The 21,504-nt window shown below is 41.7% G+C and overlaps 1 protein-coding gene and 1 long non-coding RNA gene across 2 annotated transcripts; one reads left to right on the top strand and one right to left on the bottom strand.

The window, feature by feature from the left end:
* Positions 1-119: 119 nt before the first annotated feature.
* On the top strand, positions 120-20,388 carry RBL2 (RB transcriptional corepressor like 2). The gene is made up of 22 exons (XM_048316419.1): positions 120-314; positions 1,689-1,819; positions 3,068-3,268; positions 3,902-3,966; positions 7,285-7,413; positions 8,222-8,382; positions 8,488-8,552; positions 9,238-9,424; positions 10,135-10,301; positions 10,920-11,029; positions 11,904-12,007; positions 12,366-12,503; positions 12,712-12,876; positions 13,437-13,548; positions 14,147-14,419; positions 14,902-15,173; positions 15,756-15,932; positions 16,113-16,184; positions 16,566-16,683; positions 17,682-17,884; positions 18,091-18,255; positions 18,676-20,388. The coding sequence occupies exons 1-22, from the start codon at positions 120-122 to the stop codon at positions 18,844-18,846; spliced, it is 3,381 nt and encodes a 1,126-aa protein (XP_048172376.1). The 3' UTR covers positions 18,847-20,388.
* Positions 10,434-17,730, bottom strand: LOC125331960. Its single transcript, XR_007206290.1, has 2 exons — positions 16,905-17,730; positions 10,434-15,221 (listed from the first exon to the last, which is right to left on the bottom strand). It is a non-coding gene; the product is annotated as an uncharacterized LOC125331960 (long non-coding RNA).
* Positions 20,389-21,504: the final 1,116 nt, after the last annotated feature.

Here is a 21,504-nt window from a genome sequence, read left to right as displayed (position 1 = left end):
GGGCGCGGCGCGCGGCGGGGGCGGGGCCCGGGCCGCGGTGTTTGGATTCGAACGCGCGGGGCGGTGGCGCAGGCGCGGTGCGCGGAGCGCGGCGCTGCCCCCCAGCGGCGGGGCGCGGCATGGCGGGCGAGGACGCGGCCGGGGCCGAGCCGGGTCCCGCGGGGGGCGCGGCCGCCGCCCCGTCCCCGCCGGGCGAGGACGGCGAGACCCGGCAGCGCTACGAGGAGCTCTGCAGGAGCCTCAACATGGACGAGCGCGCCCGCGCCGAGGCCTGGCTGAGCTACCAGAGCATGAGGCGCAACTACACCCTGGAGGTGAGGGAGGGGCGACGGGGCCCCGGCCGGCCCGGGGGGGGAGGCCGGCGGGAGGTGGGGGGTGAAGTGCGGAGGGAAGGAACGGCCCTGGAGGCGCGGCGGCCTCTCCCTCGCACCGCCCGGGCGGCCGGGAATAAACATCGCAATTTGGAGTCATAGCGGCGGAAAGGTGTTAAAAATGGAAGTGCCCCCGTCGCTGTGGTCCTTCCGCTCCCAGCAGTTCGGCCGAGGAGCGGCACGGTGGCCTCGGCCAGCGCCGCTCCGCAGCCGCGCGGGGCCCGCGGAGATGCCCAGCGCAGGTGTGATCGCATTTATCAGTTATTTATTGGGGGCTTGTATGGCCGCGGCACGGCCCGGGCTGGGGGTAAAGGGTAAAAGGTAAAGGGTACAAGGTAAAAGGTTGGTCACGTCGTTCTTGAAAACAGGAACACGCGGTGACGCGCCGGGGAGCTTTGGAGGCGCCTTTTATCGGTGCCTTCCTATAGTAAAGGTGGCGCTTGTGATAATCCTCGGGAGTTCTCCGGTCTCCCCAGCGCTGCCCTCCCCGTGACCGGGCGGCTCTCGGGGCAGGGCTCGGTCCTGCAGCGCTGGAGCCGCCCGTGCGGGAAGGAGGAGTCCCGCTCCGACAGCGCCTGTGTCACATCGCAAACGGGCTGCGATGCTCGGCAAGGAGCCTTGACTTGCCCCCGAAGGTGTGCGCTCACCCGGCCCCGTGGCATCACGTAGCCTGACAAAACTACAGCATCGAATTCAGTTTGGCCCCTTATTTAACCCGTCCTTTTCCCACTGAAGTGTTGCTGTTTGATCAAAGAGGGAGACTAAAACTTCAAGTGCTCATTAGAATTAATTTCTGTCTTTAGATGCCAGACTGAATAATTGTTCTGCTGTGTAATACAGAGCAAAATGGAAGCTATGTTTTTCTTTTCCTACTGTCTGTTGAGGGCAGAGGAATGTTTTGGTGGCAAGGAACTGTAGCCTTTTTTTTTCCTTTTTTGTTTTGGTTTGGTTTGGTTTTTTTGGTGTTTTTTTTTTTGTTTTGTTTTGTTTTGTTTTGTTTTTAGTCAAAACAGTGCAAAATCTGAAGGAGAAGAACACTAAAAATATATTGCTATACTTTGAGTCAAGTGTGACATTTATAACGGTAACTAGTAATTTTGGCTTTGATGCAGTTCAGTATTAGGTGTCTATTTAGTACCTGTTTTGTTGCAGTTAAAAACCCAAAACACAACAGAACTTTGAAACAGCAAATCAAGTTTGTCACTGGTTGAACTTCATCTTTTCGGGACACAGTTCTTTTCCCTGATGCTGGGGTAGCTGAAAAGCATGTTTTTCTTTTCAGTGAAGTTTTCAGATGCCTGATGTTTTGATTCACAGGGAAATGACATGCATTGGCTGGCTTGTGCCTTGTACGTGGCTTGCAGGAAAGCAATTCCAACTGTGAGCAGAGGAACAGCGGAAGGAAATTACGTATCCTTAACCAGAATCCTGCGCTGTTCAGACCAAAGGTAACTTTTCTTGCTGACTTTCCAAAGACTTACAGGACCTCAAAGAGTGCTTATCACCTTGTGAAATTGGAAATAGAGAATAAAAGCTAAGTGTGTTTCTTGTTTTCTGCTTTTAAAGATAGACTTTTTATCACTGAAATGTTTGTATTATAGCTCACTGCCACAGGAGTAGGGCAGCTCCTTTGGCTCAGTACTGTGTTCTTAAAAACACTGGTTTTCAAAGTAAGATACTGACTTCCTTCACTCAAAGGAGAAAGAAGCCAGTCACTGAAGAACAGTCAATTTTTGGGGTGTGTGAAGTGTGAACTTCTGACATGAGAGACCATTTTTAGTTCACTGTGAAAATACTCATATGATTTATCTCCATTTTTACATAAGAAAACTTCACTCTTCACATGTTCTTGCTAAAGTCACTAAATGAGGTCAGAATCTGATGAACAAATTTGCATCAAATGTTTATGTCCATAAAGTAATAAAGAAAAGCTTCTGAAGCATTTTACTTCATTTATTAGCAATCTCATTGTTTCCTAAAAGTTCTGTAGGTTGGCACAAAAAGAAGAAAGAATGTTCTTACATACTTTTTCTCCTATTTTCTCTACTGTTGAAGCATTGCTGTTGATTTAAACAATGCAGAAGTGTTCCTGTATAAACTTTTGTTTTCCAAATCAGAAATTCAGGGAATTGAATGTTCATAAATTGTTTCTGTGATCTGGGCTATCAAAGACTAATAACACTGAAAAAGAAGATGTAGGTAAAGAAGCTGAAAAGGAATTAAAGACAAGTTTGCAAAGTGCAATTTACTAAAACTTAAGAGGTTTTTCATACTTTGTAGAATATTCTTAGCATTGTAGGTCTTACAGGTTGTTTTATTTGTAGAATATTCTTAGCATTGTAGGTCTTACAGGTTGTTTTATTTAAGTTAATAAATTATTCTGAAAAATAAGGCAAGTCTGATTTCAGAGTAATCTGACTGTTGGAGTTGATTTTGTCTTTGTGAGGAAATGCCAGACCTGTGAGTACATAGTTAACATGGTTATCAGCTGAGGATCTAAAAATATTTCACGAGCTGTCTGAGCTCATCCATGTTTATGGGTGAAGGACTGGCTCTGAGTTCGTTGTCATGTTTGCAGTGCCACCATTTCCTCAGTAGTTTGGGAAGAAGAAATTGCACTTTTGTTGAAAATCTATAGTTTATTTCTGCAGGAAAAACAAACGGCCTTTCTGATCTAACTTGTTGGGTATTTCCAGCTTGATCGAGTTTTTTAACAAGATGAAGAAGTGGGAAGACATGGCAAATTTACCATCCCAGTTCAGAGAGCGAACTGAGAGATTAGAGAGAAACTTTACTGTTTCTGCAGTCATTTTTAAGAAGTATGAGCCCATTTTTCAGGACGTTTTCAGGTATCCTCAAGAAGATCAACCTCGTCAACAGAGAGGAAGAAAACAGAGGTGTGTTTCTGTTATTTCCAGACTAATTTTAGAGCGTTACTTTAGTGAAAATATAATGAACTTGCTTGGTTGTTTTAGTAGTAATTTGACTGTATTTTCATAGTTGTTTATTGTATCAGAGTTGGTTTGTCCTTACCTGTGGTAAATTTTTAATCTCTTTTTTGGTTTCAGATCTGACAGGGGGCAGGAAATCCCGAAGCTGCTGAGTTTCTAATTATTTGGGGGTAGGGGAGAGGGGAGAGATTTCAATCAGCCTGTAGACAAGGGAAGCACTAGTATTGCAAAGTTTAGTCTGTTTCACTGCCCAGTAACTCCCATGGATTTCTTCATCGATGCAGATCTTGTGGATATTTTACTTCATAGTGGAAGCTTTGTTTCTTTGTTACTCTGTGTGTTAGGAGTGCTGTGGAATTGAACTTGCAGGCTGAGGCTGGGGTTCTGATTGTACCTACACTAAACCTGTGTGCATCTTTCTGTATTAGCTTTAGGCAGGGTTTTGTGGGAAGGGTGTAAGATTTTGGCCACACTGTAGTAAAGCTTGGTTTTCTCTTTGAGTTATTGACTGTTGTATGATGTTTTGTCAGTTTTGTTTCATCGAGCTTATTGTCTTCTTGCTGTGTTTTCCTCCAAAAGACGACAACCATGTACTGTGACGGAAGTTTTCCAGTTTTGTTGGGTGCTGTTTGTTCATGCAAAAGGTAAGAGATCTGAAACAGATGAAATACAGCAGACATGGGTTTATTAGTCATTATTTTATATCAGTCCTTAAAACACCAAATAGGTGCAGTGTACATATAACCTTTATTGTAAGAGCAGACTTAAAGCTTATAAGAACAGTAGAGAATTTCAGATGTTTTTCTTGATAATGACTGTTGAGAGAAAAAAGGATAAAAAGGATTAAATCCTCATTTTAGGCTTCAGTTGTTCAGTCATAGCACATATAGTCTAAAATCTTTCCTCATCAAATCTGTGTCTTGAAGAGTTCCCACATTCCTAGGCCTTGTTTCAAGTCCTGCTTTGATGAGTGTTCACTGTGAGTGATACATAAATAAGGTAGTGCTTTGGGGAAGGTAAAGACAGGATTGATATTCCACATGGAAAGAGCATCATTGTAGGTTCAAATCCACTGATAATGTCCAGTAACTTGATTTTTTTCATAATATAACATCTATTAGGGGAAAACCAATATTTTAATGTCTTCAAGGAGAGGGATAAAAGGAATTCTGTTTTGGTTTGGGGGTGTGTGGTGGGATGTGTTTTTTCAAATTTAGAAGTGAATCAGTGTTAAGATTCCTACAAGTGTGCTTTGATTCCCTTAACTGGATGATTTTGAGGCTAGGACAGAGTAGGCTGTGGCAATATAGAATGGCCTGGCACTAATTTTGTTCAGCACAGAACTTTTTTTACAAAGCCTTTCTTTCTACACTGTGCCACACTGCAGAGGGATCCTGGCAGCAGTACTGAACCCTCAGCACCACATCCCTGTACGAAGGTCAGGAAGGGTGTGCTGCTGGGCACAAGTGCTGCACTGAGCACTCTGTCCTGTGAAGAAGATGCCTTTTTGTAAGGCTGCAGATTTCACCTTACTGCACAAGAGAAATCTTTCCTAGACAAGTGTGGTGCTTTCAGCCCTGAAACACAGCGTGATTTCATCCACTGAGCCCAGAGGAGACTTAGTACTGTACTTATTTCCAGTCAGTCAGGACTTCACTTCCTTAGCGTAGGCAGGCAGCTGAGAGAATAAGTAGGTCAGTCTGAAAAATCACAGATTTTTCTTTTCCTTTCTGTAAAGTCCTTATTTCTGTGGGAAGCCTGGATGGTTGACAAGGTGCAGAGGGACTTCATGGTTCTTCCTGTTGCTAAATTATTGATTAATATGTTTGAGTAACTGCATCATTGATTGACTACATCTTAATTAGCAAGCAGTTTCAGACATGCTAACTAACCTTATGGAGAATACCTTGTTGATAATGCATCCAACTGAATTTTAAAAGAAAAATAATTACAGTACACAGAAGCTGTAAAGTTACTAGGTGATTATTAAAGTGTGGCAGCACAAAAATGGAAACTGAATGTTGACTATTAAGGCATTAGGTGTTGGTGTGAGGTTTTGTTGTGTGTGTTTTGGGGGTGAGCAGAAAATCCTTATTACAGCAACCACACATCAGTGGCAGGCCCAGGCTTGTCTGTTCCTGCAGCCCATTGCCTTCAGTTCACGCACTGCACACGGAGGGAGCCCCTTGCTTAGTGGGACTGTGCTTCTGGCATACTGTTTGTAAGGATCTTTAAACTCTTCTATTTCTTTGTTTAAAATCAATGGGGGAAAAAAATCTCTGCTGCACTGAGATAACATGTTTTTTATTATTTGATACGAGGTTGTGAAAGTGAGCATTGTTTGAAATGTCAGAAACAAAAAATTATTATGGAACTACTGGTACTGTGCAATTATATTTATTTTTGACTATGCTGACAGTAATGACTGCCATGGTAGTTGTCGTGGTTGTGAAGTTGAACCTATGTTATGACAGTTACTTTGAGAATTTTATTGATTTAAGTTTTTCTAATAGTATTTAGGACTTTCATTGTTTTGCTGTGAACTTTTAATGATTTGGAAATAACTGATAAGTGGGTAAAGTTAATTAAAATTTCATCTAGGGTTCATTATTTTAAATAGTTTAAATTCTCTGCATTGAAGTTATTTTTCTTCTAACAAACACAGAACCAGAAAATAACATAAATTTGAACAAACTAGTGTGTTACTGATAGAACACATCAAAATGAATATACGATTACAGAATTTTTCTCAATTATGCTGTTATTTTTCTAAGTGAGTTTATTACTATATGATAGATTTCTTCAAGAATTTAAATCTGTTCTTCAGAGTGGGTTCAGCTAAGTGATTTGGAGCTTCCCTGAGGAAAAAGGGGAAAGGGAAAGAGTGGAAGAGTTATTAGTATTTAAGGAGTAATAGAAACATCATGCTGTGCATAAAAAATAATGGAATTGTGATTTATGATATTAATTAATTGTATAGTTTATTTTACAAAACTGTTTTTAGCTATGGCCACTCCTCTAGAGGAATATCATAAACATAAATGAGTTCAATAAAGAGTAATGACTCTGAATGTGATCTTTGTGGAAGGTAATAAAAGAGTGAAGAGGTTACAAGGACTCTTTCCTGCAGGAAGATAATAAATAAAAAATACTTAATAAACCAGATCAGAGATAGGCACATTTTAGCTCTTCTGTAAAGCACAAGAGAAATAAAGTTACATTTATTACTATTTATAATGACCGTGCCCCCAGCAAAATTTTTGTAAGAAAACAGATTGTTAAAAAAAAAAAATCAGACTTTGAGTTAAATAGAGATTTGTTCTGGAGAGTGAGGGGCAGGGGCTGAAGGAGGGAGCAGTTTCTAGGCCATCTGAAAACCTGGGTCTAGCCTTGCCAAGGTTAAAGTTCTTTGCAACTTTTTACAGCAATGCAAAGTCAAGGAAAAGGGGAAAAGTTGAGTCTCAGAACACCTTCTACCCCTCCTTGGCCTTCAGAGCAGGATTTGCTTTGGGCAGGTGCAGTGGGAATCCAGTGAAGGACGTGACTCTGCCAGGCAGTGGGGCTGGTGCTGCCAGAGTTAGGGAAGCACATTTTTCTTCCTTGAGGCAGTTTGTGCTGCTTTGAGTTATTTAAGCACTGGTTAATGAGATTACTGTGAATGAGGGAGCAGCAACAGCATATTTGTCAACATTTTGGTATTGTTTGACTTCAAAACAGCACAATATGTTTGAATTCCTTCACAGTTATTGTTTCTGAAAAAATATTTTACTTTTGTATTTGTTTTATGTTGCTAAATGTGAGTCTGCTTTACTGCCTGTGTTGCTATCCAGATATTTATAGTCAGCAAAGTCTGTGTTTCCAAGATTCCATTATTCATTGTAATACAAACATCAACAGTGTTTTGGTTAAAAAATGTTCAATTCCATGCCATTTTTTTGTCTTATGTCTTTCTAATATTGCAGGAAATTTTCCTATGATCAGTGATGACTTGGTCAATTCCTACCATCTCTTGTTATGTGCTTTGGATCTCGTGTATGGAAATGCTCTGCAGTGTCCTAACCGTAAAGAACTCCTGAATCCTAATTTTCAGGGTATGTTGAAAAAAAAAGTTGATTTGAAATACATGAGAATTAATATTTTTTGTTTCTGGCTATGCAATTCTAATTCCATTAATGTAGTAATAACAGACTAGTGAATTTTGTCAATAATACATTAAGTCAAGAATTTGATGTACTGTGGAAATACCCTTGAAGGAAGCTTGATAGTAATAATTTGAGTTAATGAGGGTTTAATATCAGTGAAAAAGTGCATAATGATGCAGCCATCACTGGACACAGTAAGACTGGAATGTTCTCGTGATGCAGCAGTTTGGAAAGACCCGGGGCTCAAACGGGAGATTTGTTTCTCTCTCATTTCTGGATTGCTGCTGTTCTCTTTCTGAAGAGAATGGAGGTATAGGTTGACTTGATAACCACAAATGCAAATGAATGGTGAGAAGTTGCCACTGAGTTTCTGATGTAACTCTTCCCAGACTTGCATTTCATTTTCAGTGCTGTACAGTATTGGCCTGTACTTGCAGCGCTTTGGATGTGACCTGGAACCATTATCTCAAATAAATATTGTAGTTCACAAGTGTTTGATTTTTTTCCCTATTGGAATTGATATATTTAATTTTTATCACTTAGTCACTAATGTTCTTAAATCTCTAACTTAAAATTTGCTTTTGATAACATTACCCAGTTGAGTGGGCATTATGTAATTAGTAGTTCTTTCAAAGGAACTAGTTAGTTTACTGTTTTAATTTCATACTAGCTTGGCTACACAGCTTAGAATCTAAGTTTAATAAGAAAACAGGATATGGATTTGCAAAATTATATCATACAATATTCTTAATTGTAGGTCTACCTGAAGACTTCCATAGTAAGGATTATAAAGTATCATCTGATCCTCCCTGCATCATTGAAAAACTGTGTTCTTTACATTATGGATTAGTTTTAGAAGCAAAAGGTATAAAGGAACATTTTTGGAAGCCATATATTCGGAAGCTTTTTGACAAAAAGGTTCGTCAGTAAATTTGTAATGTAGAAAAATCTCTCCTTACTTGTTAGCTTCAAAACGTTTCTAAGAAATGAAGTGCCCATCGTTTGTTCTTAAATGTCTTACAGCTCTTAAAAGGAAAAGATGAAAATCTGACTGGGTTTCTAGATCCTGGGAACTTTGGAGATAGCGTGTAAGTCACTGTGGTGTGCTTTGTGTGAGTGTCCCTCTGTAACCCAGCTGCCCTTGTTACCTTATCTGAGCACTGGTAGCTGCCTCGTGTGTTTAGTAATGGCCATCCACCACTGCCTTCCAGTTCCTGTGAGTGCTGTGGGCTGAGGCCTGCTTGAAAGAGGAGTGATGTTTCAGGATGGTGGTATCTGATGTCTGCTTTTACTCTTGTGTTTCTCTTTCCAGGATTTTTTTTTTTGTATGTAACTCAAAGAGTTATTGTGAAAATGCTGTGGGAGCACGTTGAGTAGGAAGTGGGAGGGAAAGAATTGGGTGTGGTGGTGTTTAGAGATGTTTATGGGTGTGAATTACTTTCTTTTAATGATACAAAAATGGTTCAGTGTAGTTTATGATACGATGCTGTGTAAATTTTGAGGAGTTTCCACAAAGTAGGAGTTCTCAGTATTTTACTGCATTTTTCCTGCAGCTGGATAAATGGCAGGGCATCAGATATGTAGGGAGAATAATGTCCTTGCCGCTGTTATGTTTAAGGTGCTGTAGATCTTAATGGAGCTTCAGTGCTTCAGTGAGGGTCAAAAGAAATCTGAAGTAGACTTCCCCCAGGCCAGAACTGTGTTTGTTGTGTGAGCAGGTGAACAAAGCAGTCTAAATAAAGGGGGTTTGTCTGTCTTTCCTTCCTGCTGTAGAAAAGCCATCAACAAGGCCTATGAGGAGTATGTTCTGTCAGTGGGAAATCTCGATGAGCGAATCTTCCTTGGCGAGGATGCAGATGAAGAAATTGGAACTCTCACAAGGTGCTTAAACACGCCTTCAGGAATGGAAACAGCTGAAAGGGTACAAGTGAAGAATAATTTGCAGCAGCATTTTGACAGGGTGAGTATGGCATGGTCTGTGTTGCTGTTTTTATATGCCACCTTCCCTCACAGTCTATGGAGACAGAAATAAGACACACCTAGGAGTGTGGGGAGAAAATGGGAGGAGTATTGGGAGCTAGACTTCATGGTGAAGAATGTAATGTGTTTGTTAAAATAAGTAATTGTGTGGTTAGGTGATTAGAAGATGCATTGATTTTGCTGTGTGCTAATTGAAGGGATGTCCTTTATGTTACATTATTTTAATGCGATGGCTTGATCGGATGCAAATAAACTAAAATGCTGATCAGAAGAACTTCTCATATTAGAGATTAAACCTGCTGAAAGGAAACCCTAGCTCAGTACACTTTTCGTATGAGGTGCAGCTACCTTTGTTACTCAGGGGCTAGGAAGGGAGTACTGGGGTTTGGGGGGATTTTTTAGATTGGTCTAGTTGTTTCACACTTTAATTCCAACATCTGCATTTCAGCACAGGTCACATCCCCTCTGTTTATACAGAACGGTTTGATACACATATGAGCAACGCAGACAAATTCTTCATTGCTGGTTCTTACCTGAGTCATGGTCTGGTTTGGGCTGTTTGATTGGGAGCCATTTTTTTACCATAAAACACAGAGTAAGAATTCTGCAGATTGATGTTTCTAGGTTATGATCTTTATCAAAGTTTATAAAAGTGTGCATATGTATATGTGGTTATATTTTTGTTTTCAGTCCAAATCACTTGGGATCACAACCCCCCTTACTGGCCGCAAGTACATTAAAGAGAGCAACCCATATGTGACACCTGTTTCCATAGCAACCTACAGCCTGAGCCGCCTGCACACGATGCTGGCAGGGCTGAAAAATGCCCCCAGTGAAAATCTGGAGCAAATACTCAGGTAAATTTGATGTTTAGCCAAATAATCCTATTTTCTATTCTAGTTTTAATAACAAACATTAATTCTGAACAGTGTAATTTAAAATGCTAGCCAGTCTTTTACTCCTGGAGTAAAATGGAATCCAGAGAGACATTTACATTTCAAAGGAATAATCTCTTTATTTAGACACATCTGTCCTTAGAGACTGATAAACATCCACCATTTAAAACCCAACAGTTTTGAGCTTCTCTAACCACAAGTTGCCAGTATAAATTGTCAAGACTTTTCTTCCTGCTTAGCAAATGGCACTACATAGGAAATCACTCCATACTGTAGGAGAGGCAAACTGCACCTTATTTGCCATGTGGATAAACTGTTGCTTCAGGAATAATGTATTTTTAAACAATTTTTATGTCATGTGGAAAGTGCTGTTTAAATATCTCTCCTTGATCATGAAAAGTTGAACATATTTACTGCAATGTATACAGTAATATGATGTTTTGCAGTTAGACACATTTGGATCTGTTTGTATTGCTGTGCAATATATTTCCTTTTTTTTGTGCTTTCAACATATAAAAAATAGGGGGCTTTTGGTCTTTGTAAGAATAGTATATTGAAAATGTTTAGTTTTTATTTCAGGTCGTGTTCCAGAGATCCTTCTCAATCCATTGCAAACAGAGTAAAAGAAATGCACGAAGTGTACTGTCAGAGCACACAGTCTGAAGGAGAATTCAGTAATTTTTCCAAAGGTGGGAAACATTTTGCTTATCCAGATAAGAATTAAAATGCCTGTAAACGCATCCATCTCTTGTAATTAAGTTTTACATACAGGTTATGCTTTAGCACAAGTGGCTTTTCTACTTCTCTTGACTTTTCATGTATTCTTTAGACAGCAAATTTCAATGCTGTGTAAAATTTTATAATCAGCCTTAGTTTGAATCACTGGAATTTGATCATGCTTTGAGTACTAGAGAAGTGAAAAGCACTGTTAAGTGTACCACTTTTTCTCTCAAATATAAGAATATTAGTGATGGCATGGATTTCTATGATGGTAGAGAAAATCTGAGTAACTGTAGTCTTTAAAAACCCAACAGCAATTTTAGCTTACATGTGAGGATGGATTAGTACAGGTATTAAAATCCTGCCAGTAAAAACACAAAAACACAACTTGCAAAGTTGTCTTGATATCTGAAGTGCCTGAAGATGGATTGAATATGAGGAAGATGCTCTTGACCTTGTTTCTTAATAAGGCCTTCCTTTGTTCTTGTCAACTTAGTTGCTTCAGTGCTTTTTGTTGCACAGTGCGAGGTGGATCCTTACAGGTGTATTTTTCATTGCATTTTCTGAATTGGAATTGTGTACATTATAGCAACGTTAAGGATTGTTCTTATACATGGTGATGTCACCGAAATCTGGGTTCAGTAGCAAGTTATTCTGCTCTGCATTCACAAGTCAGTGCAATGTAGGAGAAGGATCCCTACTTTAACTGGTTTAGTCCTGAAAGTATTGTAGCCACAGAAGCACAGAAATCAAGCTACTGTTGCATCTCTGTACCTGAAGATGAAGAAGATAATGCTTTTATGTTGCATTTTACAATATTGCTTTTATTTAAACTTCCTGCAGATGTTGCTAGTAAACATTTTCGTCGTGCTGAGATGCTCTACTACAAGGTCTTGGAGTCAGTCATTGAGCAAGAAAGGAAGAGACTGGGAGACGCTGACTTATCTGTAAGGAAAACTAATCAAAGGGTTCCCCACTTTTAAAGTTGGACCTGCAAAAAAAGAACACAGATGTAGAGCAGAATTGTCAGCTATTTAAAATGAGGGTAAATCTCTGAGAAGAACCCTGTAAGTACACCTGAATGGAAGAAAAAAGGTTCAAGAAATTATTTGTGTTTGCAAACACAAAGATAGATGAAATTTTTAATGAGTAAAGGAGGGCTCATTTTGAATTCTGTTCTGTCCCTTACAAAATAGCTTCACTTTTTGTAAGCTTGAGAATCTTGCTGTTGAGACAATAAAAAAAGTTGTTTATTGTTCTATAGTTACACTGTAAAATAAGCTTTAAAATTTGCAACTCTTGCAGGCAATACTGGAGCAAGATGTGTTTCACAGGTCTCTGCTGGCATGTTGCCTGGAGATCATTACCTTTACATACAACCCACCTGGAAACTTCCCGTTCATCACCGAAATATTTGACATTCCAGTTTATCATTTTTACAAGGTAATGTGTTGGATAGCTAGAAATGCTGATCAGGTCATGACTGCTCATTGACCTGTATGACAGTATAGGATTGAGTCATAGTAATGCAGCCTTCATATTTCTAATAGTCTCTTCTTCCATGAAAATCAAGTATTGGACTTAGATCTTTGTTTAAGAATCAATGTATGAAACAAGTACGTTATGTTGATCATAATTATCCACTGCACAGGTAATTGAGGTTTTCATTAGAGCAGAGGATGGCCTTTGTCGGGAAGTGGTAAAACACCTGAACCACATTGAAGAGCAGATCCTGGAAAGTATGGCATGGAAACGGGAATCTGTACTGTGGGACAGGATCAGAGAGAATGAAAACAAAGTTCCTACTTGTGAAGAGGTGAGCACATCTTTCAGTGTGTTACACTGCTTTCATAATCAGACAGAGGCCTTCGTACCCTGAAGGAGAGGCCTTACGAGGCCCAGTAGCAATCCCACCATCCCAGCCCATCCCCATCCCAGGGAAGGCAGTACGTGCAGTGCAGTGTGCTCTGGCCTGGTTAGAGTCATCTCTGTGGAGACATCTGCAACAGAGACAGGCAGCAGAGAAAATTCTCACCCAGTATTTTATCTAGTATTTTATTGGTTAGCAGAACAATGAACAAAAATGGTCAAGCAGGAAAGTCTCACTTGAAAAGATTATTAAGCAAGAATGTGGTAAAAAGTACACACAGCAGTAGTCACAGAAAGACTATTACAGTGTGTATCTTCCAGAGCAGCACAATCACTATGCACTACTGGTTTTCTTGGGCTAGTTTGGCTTAGGGTAAGTTGGTCACTTTTCTTGTTCTTTTTCCACAGAGTTTTGCTGTTCAAAATCTGTAGTGCTGTAGCTTTTAAAAATTTGCTATGTAGTTATTGTGTGATAGAGACACTCTAATAAAAGGATAAATATTTTAGGTAATGCCACCTCAGTACTTCGAGAAATCTGCTGGGAACAGTGTTGTAGGTTCACCATTGACACCACGGCGAATAAACGAGGTTCGTGCTGAAAGTGGAGGACTGGGAAAAGGTGAGATTTTTTAAAAGCAGAACATGCTATGCATTGCTTAGCTAGATTAAATTTTGTAAGGAAGGACGCTGCTTTAATGCCAATGTACAGTTAGCTGCAAACACATTTGTGAATGGTATTTGTATTGCAACTCACAGAGTTGCATCAGAGGTGTAAGACTGATGGATTCATTGTATCACTGAACTAAATACTGCTTTGATAGGGTGTTCTCAGGTGATAGATACGAACAGCATGTGTGTATGTATGTGTTAAACAGTATTTATACAGGCACACACACAACTTATGCTCTAATTGGTTTGCTTTATTATTATGCCAGGAGAGAAACTCCACTATATATTGAGTTATGTGACATCTCAAACTTTTTTTGCTAGAAGAAATAAAATATAATACATGAACTTAGAAAAATATTAAACACAGCATTATCTAAGATTAAGTCATCTCTAAAAGCAGTATGTACTTCCAGAAATTCTTTCCTGAAGAGCTTTGCATGACAGATTTTGGTTTGCATTAGATTTCCATCACCTAGTTTTAGAAGAAGGGATTATAAAACAAGAGTTAAATCTATATTTATATGTGTGTGTGTGTTTTTCTTCCCCAGGCCTTTCCTCCCCTCCAGCCACCCTGTACGACAGGTACAGCTCTCCCACAGCCAACCCCACGCGGCGGCGCCTGTTCGCTGACAATGACAGTGCCCCCGAGGGTGGCACCGCGGTGAGGGTGCCCCCGCAGCCCGTGGTGAGCACGGTGCCAGTGCAGAACGTGAGCCCCGAGGCCGTGTCCGTGACTCCTGTGCCTGGCCAGACCCTGGTGACCGTGGCAACGGCCACCGTGACAGCCAACAACGGGCAGACGGTGACAATACCAGTGCAAGGTGAGGGAAAAGCTGCTGCACAACTATTCAGGCTTGTTCCCATCAGAGTATTAGAATACAGCCAAGAAGAGAGGGGGGAACAGTTGGCCAGAAAAAAGTATGTTCATAAGGATTCATAAGTAGGAAAAATGGTTTGAATAGACAAGCAGAGTTTAAGGACGGAGCATGTAGAGCATGAGGATGTTCTTCTGACTGCCAGGGTCTGTTTTATAAAACAGTTGTTTCAGTAAGCCCTCCTGGAACTGAGAGGGGATGAAAGCTGCATTAGTATGAAAACCTTAGTTCAGCTTCATTATCTTCTTGTCTTAGGATGAAGTTTCCAAAGTATTTTGATTAAACAATCTCATGTATAATATGCTAAGTGTATAGTTATAAGCAGCTAATAAGAACTGAATTGTTTTAAAAAACTCAAAACCACAAACACACACACATGTCCCCCACAGAACTTGCCCTTACTTCAGGCTCTTTTTGTTAAATTACAGGTATTGCCAATGAAAATGGAGGAATAACTTTCTTCCCAGTCCAAGTAAATGTAGGTACCCAGCCCCAGGCTGTGTCTGGGCCCATGCAGCCTCTGAGTGCCCAGACTCTGGCTGGCACCCTGAACACTCAGATGACTGGGGCAGCACTGCAGTTGCCAGGCCAGTTAACAGTGCAGCAGATCTCCCCTGGCGAGCAGAGACACACCCAGCACTTCACTGCCACAGCTGTCAGGCCTCGCAAGATGGGCTCTCTTTCACTCTTCTTCAGAAAGGTACTTCTTGATCTAAGGTTGCTTTGCTTAGTTCTTATTTTGGTAAACCTGCAGTAATTTAAACAATACACACTTACTGGTTGTAATAATGAGGGTGTATTTAATTTAATCTATACCTTTAGTTATTCATACACACAGAGTAGTTTTCTCCTGCAGGCCACTTCTCACTAGCAAAGGAGTGTGCTAGCACATCAGGACTTGGAAATAGATTCTGTACTTGGCCAGCAGGTTCTTAAAGGTGTCCCTTTTCTTGAAGGCTCTTCCAAAGAAAGAGGTTCTCTTTTGAGACTTTCTGGTTTATTCAGTACAGGGGTTTCTGTAGGCAATGCAGTGCCCTTTCTGGGCTCAGGACAGCTTAAAGGCTCAGGACAGATTTAAGCTTCAAACAGATGTTTTCTTAGCACTGACACCAGTACTGAGAATGTCTGTGTCTTGTAAGTAAAAAAGTTAAATTTGAATTTAGTTACTCTTCTCTTGGCTTAGCACTGGCACAAGCTCTACAGGTGTGCAAGTCTGAACTACTCTTGCTGGGTCAGAAAAGCAGTGTTGCTGTGGCCCTGAGCACAGTGTCCATTGCCACAGGTGTATCATTTGGCCAGTGTTCGTCTGAGGGATCTCTGTGTCAAACTTGATGTGTCTGATGAGCTGCGCAAAAAGATCTGGACATGCTTTGAGTATTCCTTGGTGCACTGCCCTGAAATCATGATGGACAGACACCTGGATCAGCTGCTGATGTGTGCCATCTATGTCATGACTAAGGTAAAATGTGAACAAAGAAAAAGCAAACAAAAACTCCTTTAATACTTAATATTCCAAATACTACAATTCCTCAAAAAACCTCAAACCAAGAAACACACAGAGAACCACCCCCAAACAAAACAAAATACAAAAACCCGCAGACAAACTGAGAACCTTTTCTGTGCATCCCCCTTCCGTTAGGTTACTAATGAAGACAGATCATTCCAGAACATCATGCGCTGCTACCGGACACAGCCGCAAGCCAAGAGTCACGTGAGCACAGTCACAATTTAAATATGTGGGGTCTGGTTTATTAAATGCCTTCGTTCTATTGTGGGAACAGATCATTTGGCAAAGCAACGTTTATTATTAAGGGGATGCAGTCCATGAGTCATTCCCAAAAGAGAGTGGTCATATCCAAAATCCTGCACTACTGAAAGCTTTCTATGCTAAACTATAACTAAAATAGAAAATGTCTTTACTTAAAACCTAAGGAGGCAGTACCCACGGGGTATTATTCCTCTTAGGAGGCTGTATTTTTACTGCAAGCAGCCGTTCGGTACCACAGGCAGCAGATGTGTCATGCAGGCAGTTGTTCCCTGGCTGGGTACCTGCTGCACCCTCCCCTGCTCACGCTGCTCCCTGTCCCCGCAGGTCTATCGCAGTGTCCTGATCAAGGGCCGCCGCCGCCGCCGCCACTCCGGCAGCAGCGACAGCAGCAGCCAGCAGAACTCACCTACGGACAGGAGCAAAGATAGGAACAAAGAAAGAAGTGAGTGATGACAAATGCCAGGTGTTTGGGTTTAATTCAATTTCCAAAACCGTGCGTAAAGTAAGAGTCGGATTTTGTGTTGTCCCACCCTAAACAGTTCCTCCTTTGATAAACTTAGACACAGTTAAAAATACATTGATAACATTTAAGAGTTGCTCTAACTTAAGGTTTTTATTGCACCCGCTCTGGACAGTTTCAAATCTCTCCCCACATGCACTTACCTTGGGAATTTGCTGTGCTGGTCTGAACTCTGAATTTGCAGAATGAGGAAATCTGGGCTAGCCCAGGTTCACAGTTACTCTTATCACAACCACAGAGCTGCAGCATTTCTTTTGTAGCACTGTCTGTCTGCAGAGATAGGACCACCACCACAGCATTGATTTCAGTATAGCTGACAGCTCTGAAGATCCTTCTCTTGCTGTGTGAACTGACAACATTTTCCTTGAATTAACTTCTATAAAGGAAACTGAAGAAGTGATGCTGTGTATTCCTACCAGCAGTTTCCAAGATATTTAACAGATGATGGTAGAAGCTGTAGGTATTAATATTTTCTGTCACAGGGAGGTGGCAGGGAGGGAAGGGAAAAAATACATATATTTTGCAACTTTCCACATTAAATTAGTATGAAGTATGACCAAGCCAAGTATTTCTCCTCCTAACAGAAAAAACTACCATTCTTTACTTGAAAAGGTGACAGGTGGCAACAAGAAAGAGCTAGAAGTATAACACAAATGCTGTAAAATGGAGTTTCAGCTCTTTTTATATTGTCATGCAACTCAGCTCCTAGGGAAAATCCCTTGCAGTTTATCCAGTAAGAAGTCAGACATCAACAAAGCTTTTATGTACGGGAAAACGCTCAGGGATCAAAACGGGCAGCACTTTTGGTGGCAGCAGGTTCCGGTCCCTGTTTCCTAAGGGTGGCTGGCTGTGTGTGTGCAGGGGAGTGTCTGGGCCTGCAGGGCTGGCAGTGCCTGAGCAGTGTGGCTGTGCCCGTGCAGGCAGCCGTGACTCCAGCCCGGTGATGCGCTCCAGCAGCACCCTCCCCGTGCCCCAGCCCTCCAGCGCACCCCCGACCCCCACCCGCCTCACCGGCCCCAACAGTGACACTGAGGAGGAGGAGCGGGGGGACCTCATCCAGTTCTACAACAACATCTACATCGAGCAGATCAAGGACTTTGCCCTCAAGTACACTTCAAGCGCAGTAAGTTACATTCTGTGCTTTTCCTTGGTAAACAAAGCTTTTTCTACTTACTATGCAGTGAAGTCCCCTTAAATTAAAAAATACTAATCTGCCCTAATAACGCAACAAAACTTGAATTTGTTGTACATCTGTATGGTCTCACATCCGTGGAAGAGCAAGCCCTGAGCTCAGGCTGCAGCTGCTGAGCACCTCTTCTCTCCTCGCAGACAGACTCCCCCCCACTCTCGCCGTACCCGTTCGTGCGCCTCGGCTCCCCCCGCAGAGTGCAGCTCTCCCAGCACCACCCCGTGTACATCTCGCCACACAGGAACGAGTCTGCCCTCTCTCCCCAAGAGAAAATATTCTACTACTTCAGCAGCAGCCCCTCGAAGGTGAAACTAAAGGTTTTCAGTTTGATTCTCTAATTCCTTAAACCTGTTTCTTGTTCTTGGTAGTGAAATTAGAGCAGACCCTACAACACGACATTTTGTTTACCTTGTCCAACACACACGTCGTCACTTAAGGCTCATCAAACTGCCAGTGCAGCTGTCACAGCTGTAGGGCTGGATGGGCCTTTGAGCTCTGCATGCAGAGACACAACAAACTCCCTTGAGTTTGAGTAAGACTTTGTGTACTCTAGTAAGGGAAAGACCAGCAGAGTGATGAAGTACCTTGGTACAGTACAGATTTCCACAAGAAAAGCCTGTGCAGTCCCACTGTAATGCATCTAAAAACAGTTCACATCATATTGGGGCGGTCACTAAATACAGTGAGAGCTAATCTTTCTTTTGCCCCCTTCCTCCCTCCTCCAGAGGCTAAAGGAAATTAACAGCATGGTTCGAACTGGAGAAACGCCCACGAAGAAGAGAGGCATCCTCTTGGAGGATGGAACTGAAGCCCCAGCCAAGCGAATCTGCCAGGAGAATCACACAGCTCTGTTACGACGACTCCAGGATGTAGCAAATGACCGAGGGTCTCACTGAGCCTGCACAGCTCTTCCCTCCCTGACTATGTCAAGCCTGGACCAGGGCATGAGGGGAGACAGCGCTGGGGACAGGGAGGATCCTCCTCAGACCCTCTACACAACCCCAGGCCCTGCTTAAGCTCTTCACAAGGCAAGTGACCCCTTTCCAGCCTTGCCTGGAGAACACACCCCTCTCACAGCTGTGGACCTTGCAGCAGGTATTTACAGCTTTGCTTTGCTCTAGTCAGTGCCCTCAGCCCGTGTTCATGGTGCCTCACCCGTCAGCTGTGGCCAGACAGGTCCAGGTGCCTCAGCACAGAGCCCTGCACCAAGGTACCCACAGTCACCAGTGTCGGGGTTCCTCACTAACCCCCTCCACAAACTAACAGCTTAGGAGTAACATTCTTACACAGTCCCATTTTGCTTGGAAAGGGACAAGGGGAGTAAGTGGTTTGAGCCCTGATGGAAGCTGGATGGATGGACTCTGTCCCTATTCAGGATATTCCATGTGCCCTTCCATGAGAACCATCAGTGGTAAGCTTTACTGTGTGGCCTTTTGCTGCTGTCCCAAGGGAGGTGATTATGTTGATTGGTTTGAGCTGTGCAGTCTTTGAAAGTGAACTTGTGTTCCCAAGGTGACACCTGGGCTGGGGCTGTGGAGCATCGTGTTTAAGGCAGGTGAGTTTTGCTGTATATTTGCAATGGCACTTTCTAAATGTGAATATTTTTTGCAAAGGCCGACTTCAGCTGTCTTTCTGTACTGAAACAATTTGACTTTTGTATTTATTTCAATCTGACATCCCATTGCTCCTCTTGTCAGCAAATGGCATTCAGAATTCATTGTAACTTGATGTATATGCAACAATGAATGCAAGAAGCCAGGGATGTGTACTTTCTTCAAGGAATTTTATATGCTTTGTTGTGCTTTTCTTGATAGTCAGGCACTATAGCCCTTGTGCCCTCAGCAGCAGAAAGGTGGTGCCCATCTCCTAAAACATATACTTAGATATTTTGTGTTTAAAGGACAGGGCTTGGGCGTTTGGTTTTATGTTTTGCTTTGGGTTTTTTAAATGGCCTAAATGAGGCTGCCTATGAGAAATCCCTCCCCTACTAACAGGATCACGAGGTGGTGCATATTACACTTACCACTTGTTTGCATTTAAAATAGTTCCAAAATACCAGACTTATTAGGAAAGCATCAACCCTCTCCCACAGTACAGTCCTCTGCTGGGGAGGGGGTGTTCTTCATGTAAAATGTGGCACACTCAGGTTCCACAAGGCTTTCTAAGGAAAAGCTAAAAGCCCTGTTTTCAGTCATTCCTGCCCTTCCAAATAATAGGAAAATTTAAGACTTAATTCTACTGCAAATTCAGCTAAAGTAAAATAAAAACATGGTTTTTCTTACCTGCATAACAAAAAGCTGAAGTCCAGAAGTTGTGTAGATGTTTCTGTAAAAATATTTATGGAAGTGTCAGACAATTCTTGTTGTTACTATGTTCCATTTACTTCACTTTGTATGAAAATATTGCAATTGTATTTTTCAATAAAGACTTTGTAAACTCACAGTTTTATGTTCTTGTGTGAAAAAGTATTGTATGTGCAAAGCTAAAAAGTCTGCAACAAGGACTGCAATTAAGGGTTTAGAAATAAATAAACACATGTCTTAGGGAAAGGATTTACTCCTGCCCTGGTTTAGTCACTGTGGTTGTTCCAAGCGTGTCCCTTCCTGCTGCTCCATCAGAAGGCACCAGGCAGGGCCTGACAGGGACAGCAGTGCCAGGGAATGCCCCAGCTCCCTTGGCAGAGGAGGAGGAGGGTGGCTGTCTCACTGCACAACAGGAGGGCTCCAGAACGAACAATCTGCTTTGCCTTCCCTGCAGGAGCTTTTAACACAACATCTCACACACCCAAAAACTTTATTTCATATGCACTGTGCACTCCCACTTCAACTGAGGGAAATTCGAACATTCTTAAGCAGTTAAGAACAGCTTTGACCACTACTGGCCAGTGCTGTATTTGTACAGCTAAGGCTGCACTGGTTTGCTCCTGCATTTTTACCTAGGGGCCCTGATACTATTTCATCCACTGCTATTTCTGTCCATTTCTGAAACCAAGTTGCTAAGTTAGTATCAGCTGTAAATAACAATAAAGATACAAGTTGCAGTTTATAGTTTTTTAGCATTTGCTTCAAAAAGAAAAAAATCAACAAAAAAATACTTCAACAGAGGTGTTCCAAACGAAAATAAAAAAGGCATGCAAACTTGATATTAAAAGAAAAAAGAAAACAACTGAAGCGGCTTCAAATAATTTCTTCCATTACTTAGGTTTGGTTGAAATCCAACTGCAACCTCAGCAGGAGACTCCACTGGTGTAACTTGCAGATCTCTGGGAAATGTTCTTTAGAGAATTCAGAATTTCAAAGATGATATTCAGAAACATCCCCTTCTCAAAGTATTGGCCAGACCTTAGTCTTTCATCAAATTATGTACCTGTTCTAGGAAAAACAGCACAATCCAGGAGAAAAGGATTTGATTTCCATGGCACTGTTTCAGTACTCATTCACCTACCTTGCTCCTGGAACAGCTTCTTGTACACAAATATGACTACAGAAATACACAGCATTCTCTTTCCCAGTCTAATAAAAAGAATAATTTTTCAGATTATTCATTCTAAACTA

This window comes from Corvus hawaiiensis, chromosome 12 (genome assembly GCF_020740725.1).
Source record: "Corvus hawaiiensis isolate bCorHaw1 chromosome 12, bCorHaw1.pri.cur, whole genome shotgun sequence".
NCBI lineage: Eukaryota > Metazoa > Chordata > Aves > Passeriformes > Corvidae > Corvus > Corvus hawaiiensis.
This window is presented reverse-complemented; position numbering and strand designations above follow the sequence as displayed.

What these genes read in the sequence shown, in the direction of transcription:
- RBL2 (XM_048316419.1), top strand. Translation starts at nt 120, where the DNA reads ATGGCGGGCGAGGACGCGGCCGGGGCCGAGCCGGGTCCCGCGGGGGGC. An exon ending in AAGTGGAGGACTGGGAAAAG is followed by an intron (nt 13,549 to 14,146) that starts GTGAGATTTTTT and finishes TTTCTTCCCCAG; the next exon opens with GCCTTTCCTCCCCTCCAGCC. An exon ending in AGCCGCAAGCCAAGAGTCAC is followed by an intron (nt 16,185 to 16,565) that starts GTGAGCACAGTC and finishes CTGTCCCCGCAG; the next exon opens with GTCTATCGCAGTGTCCTGAT.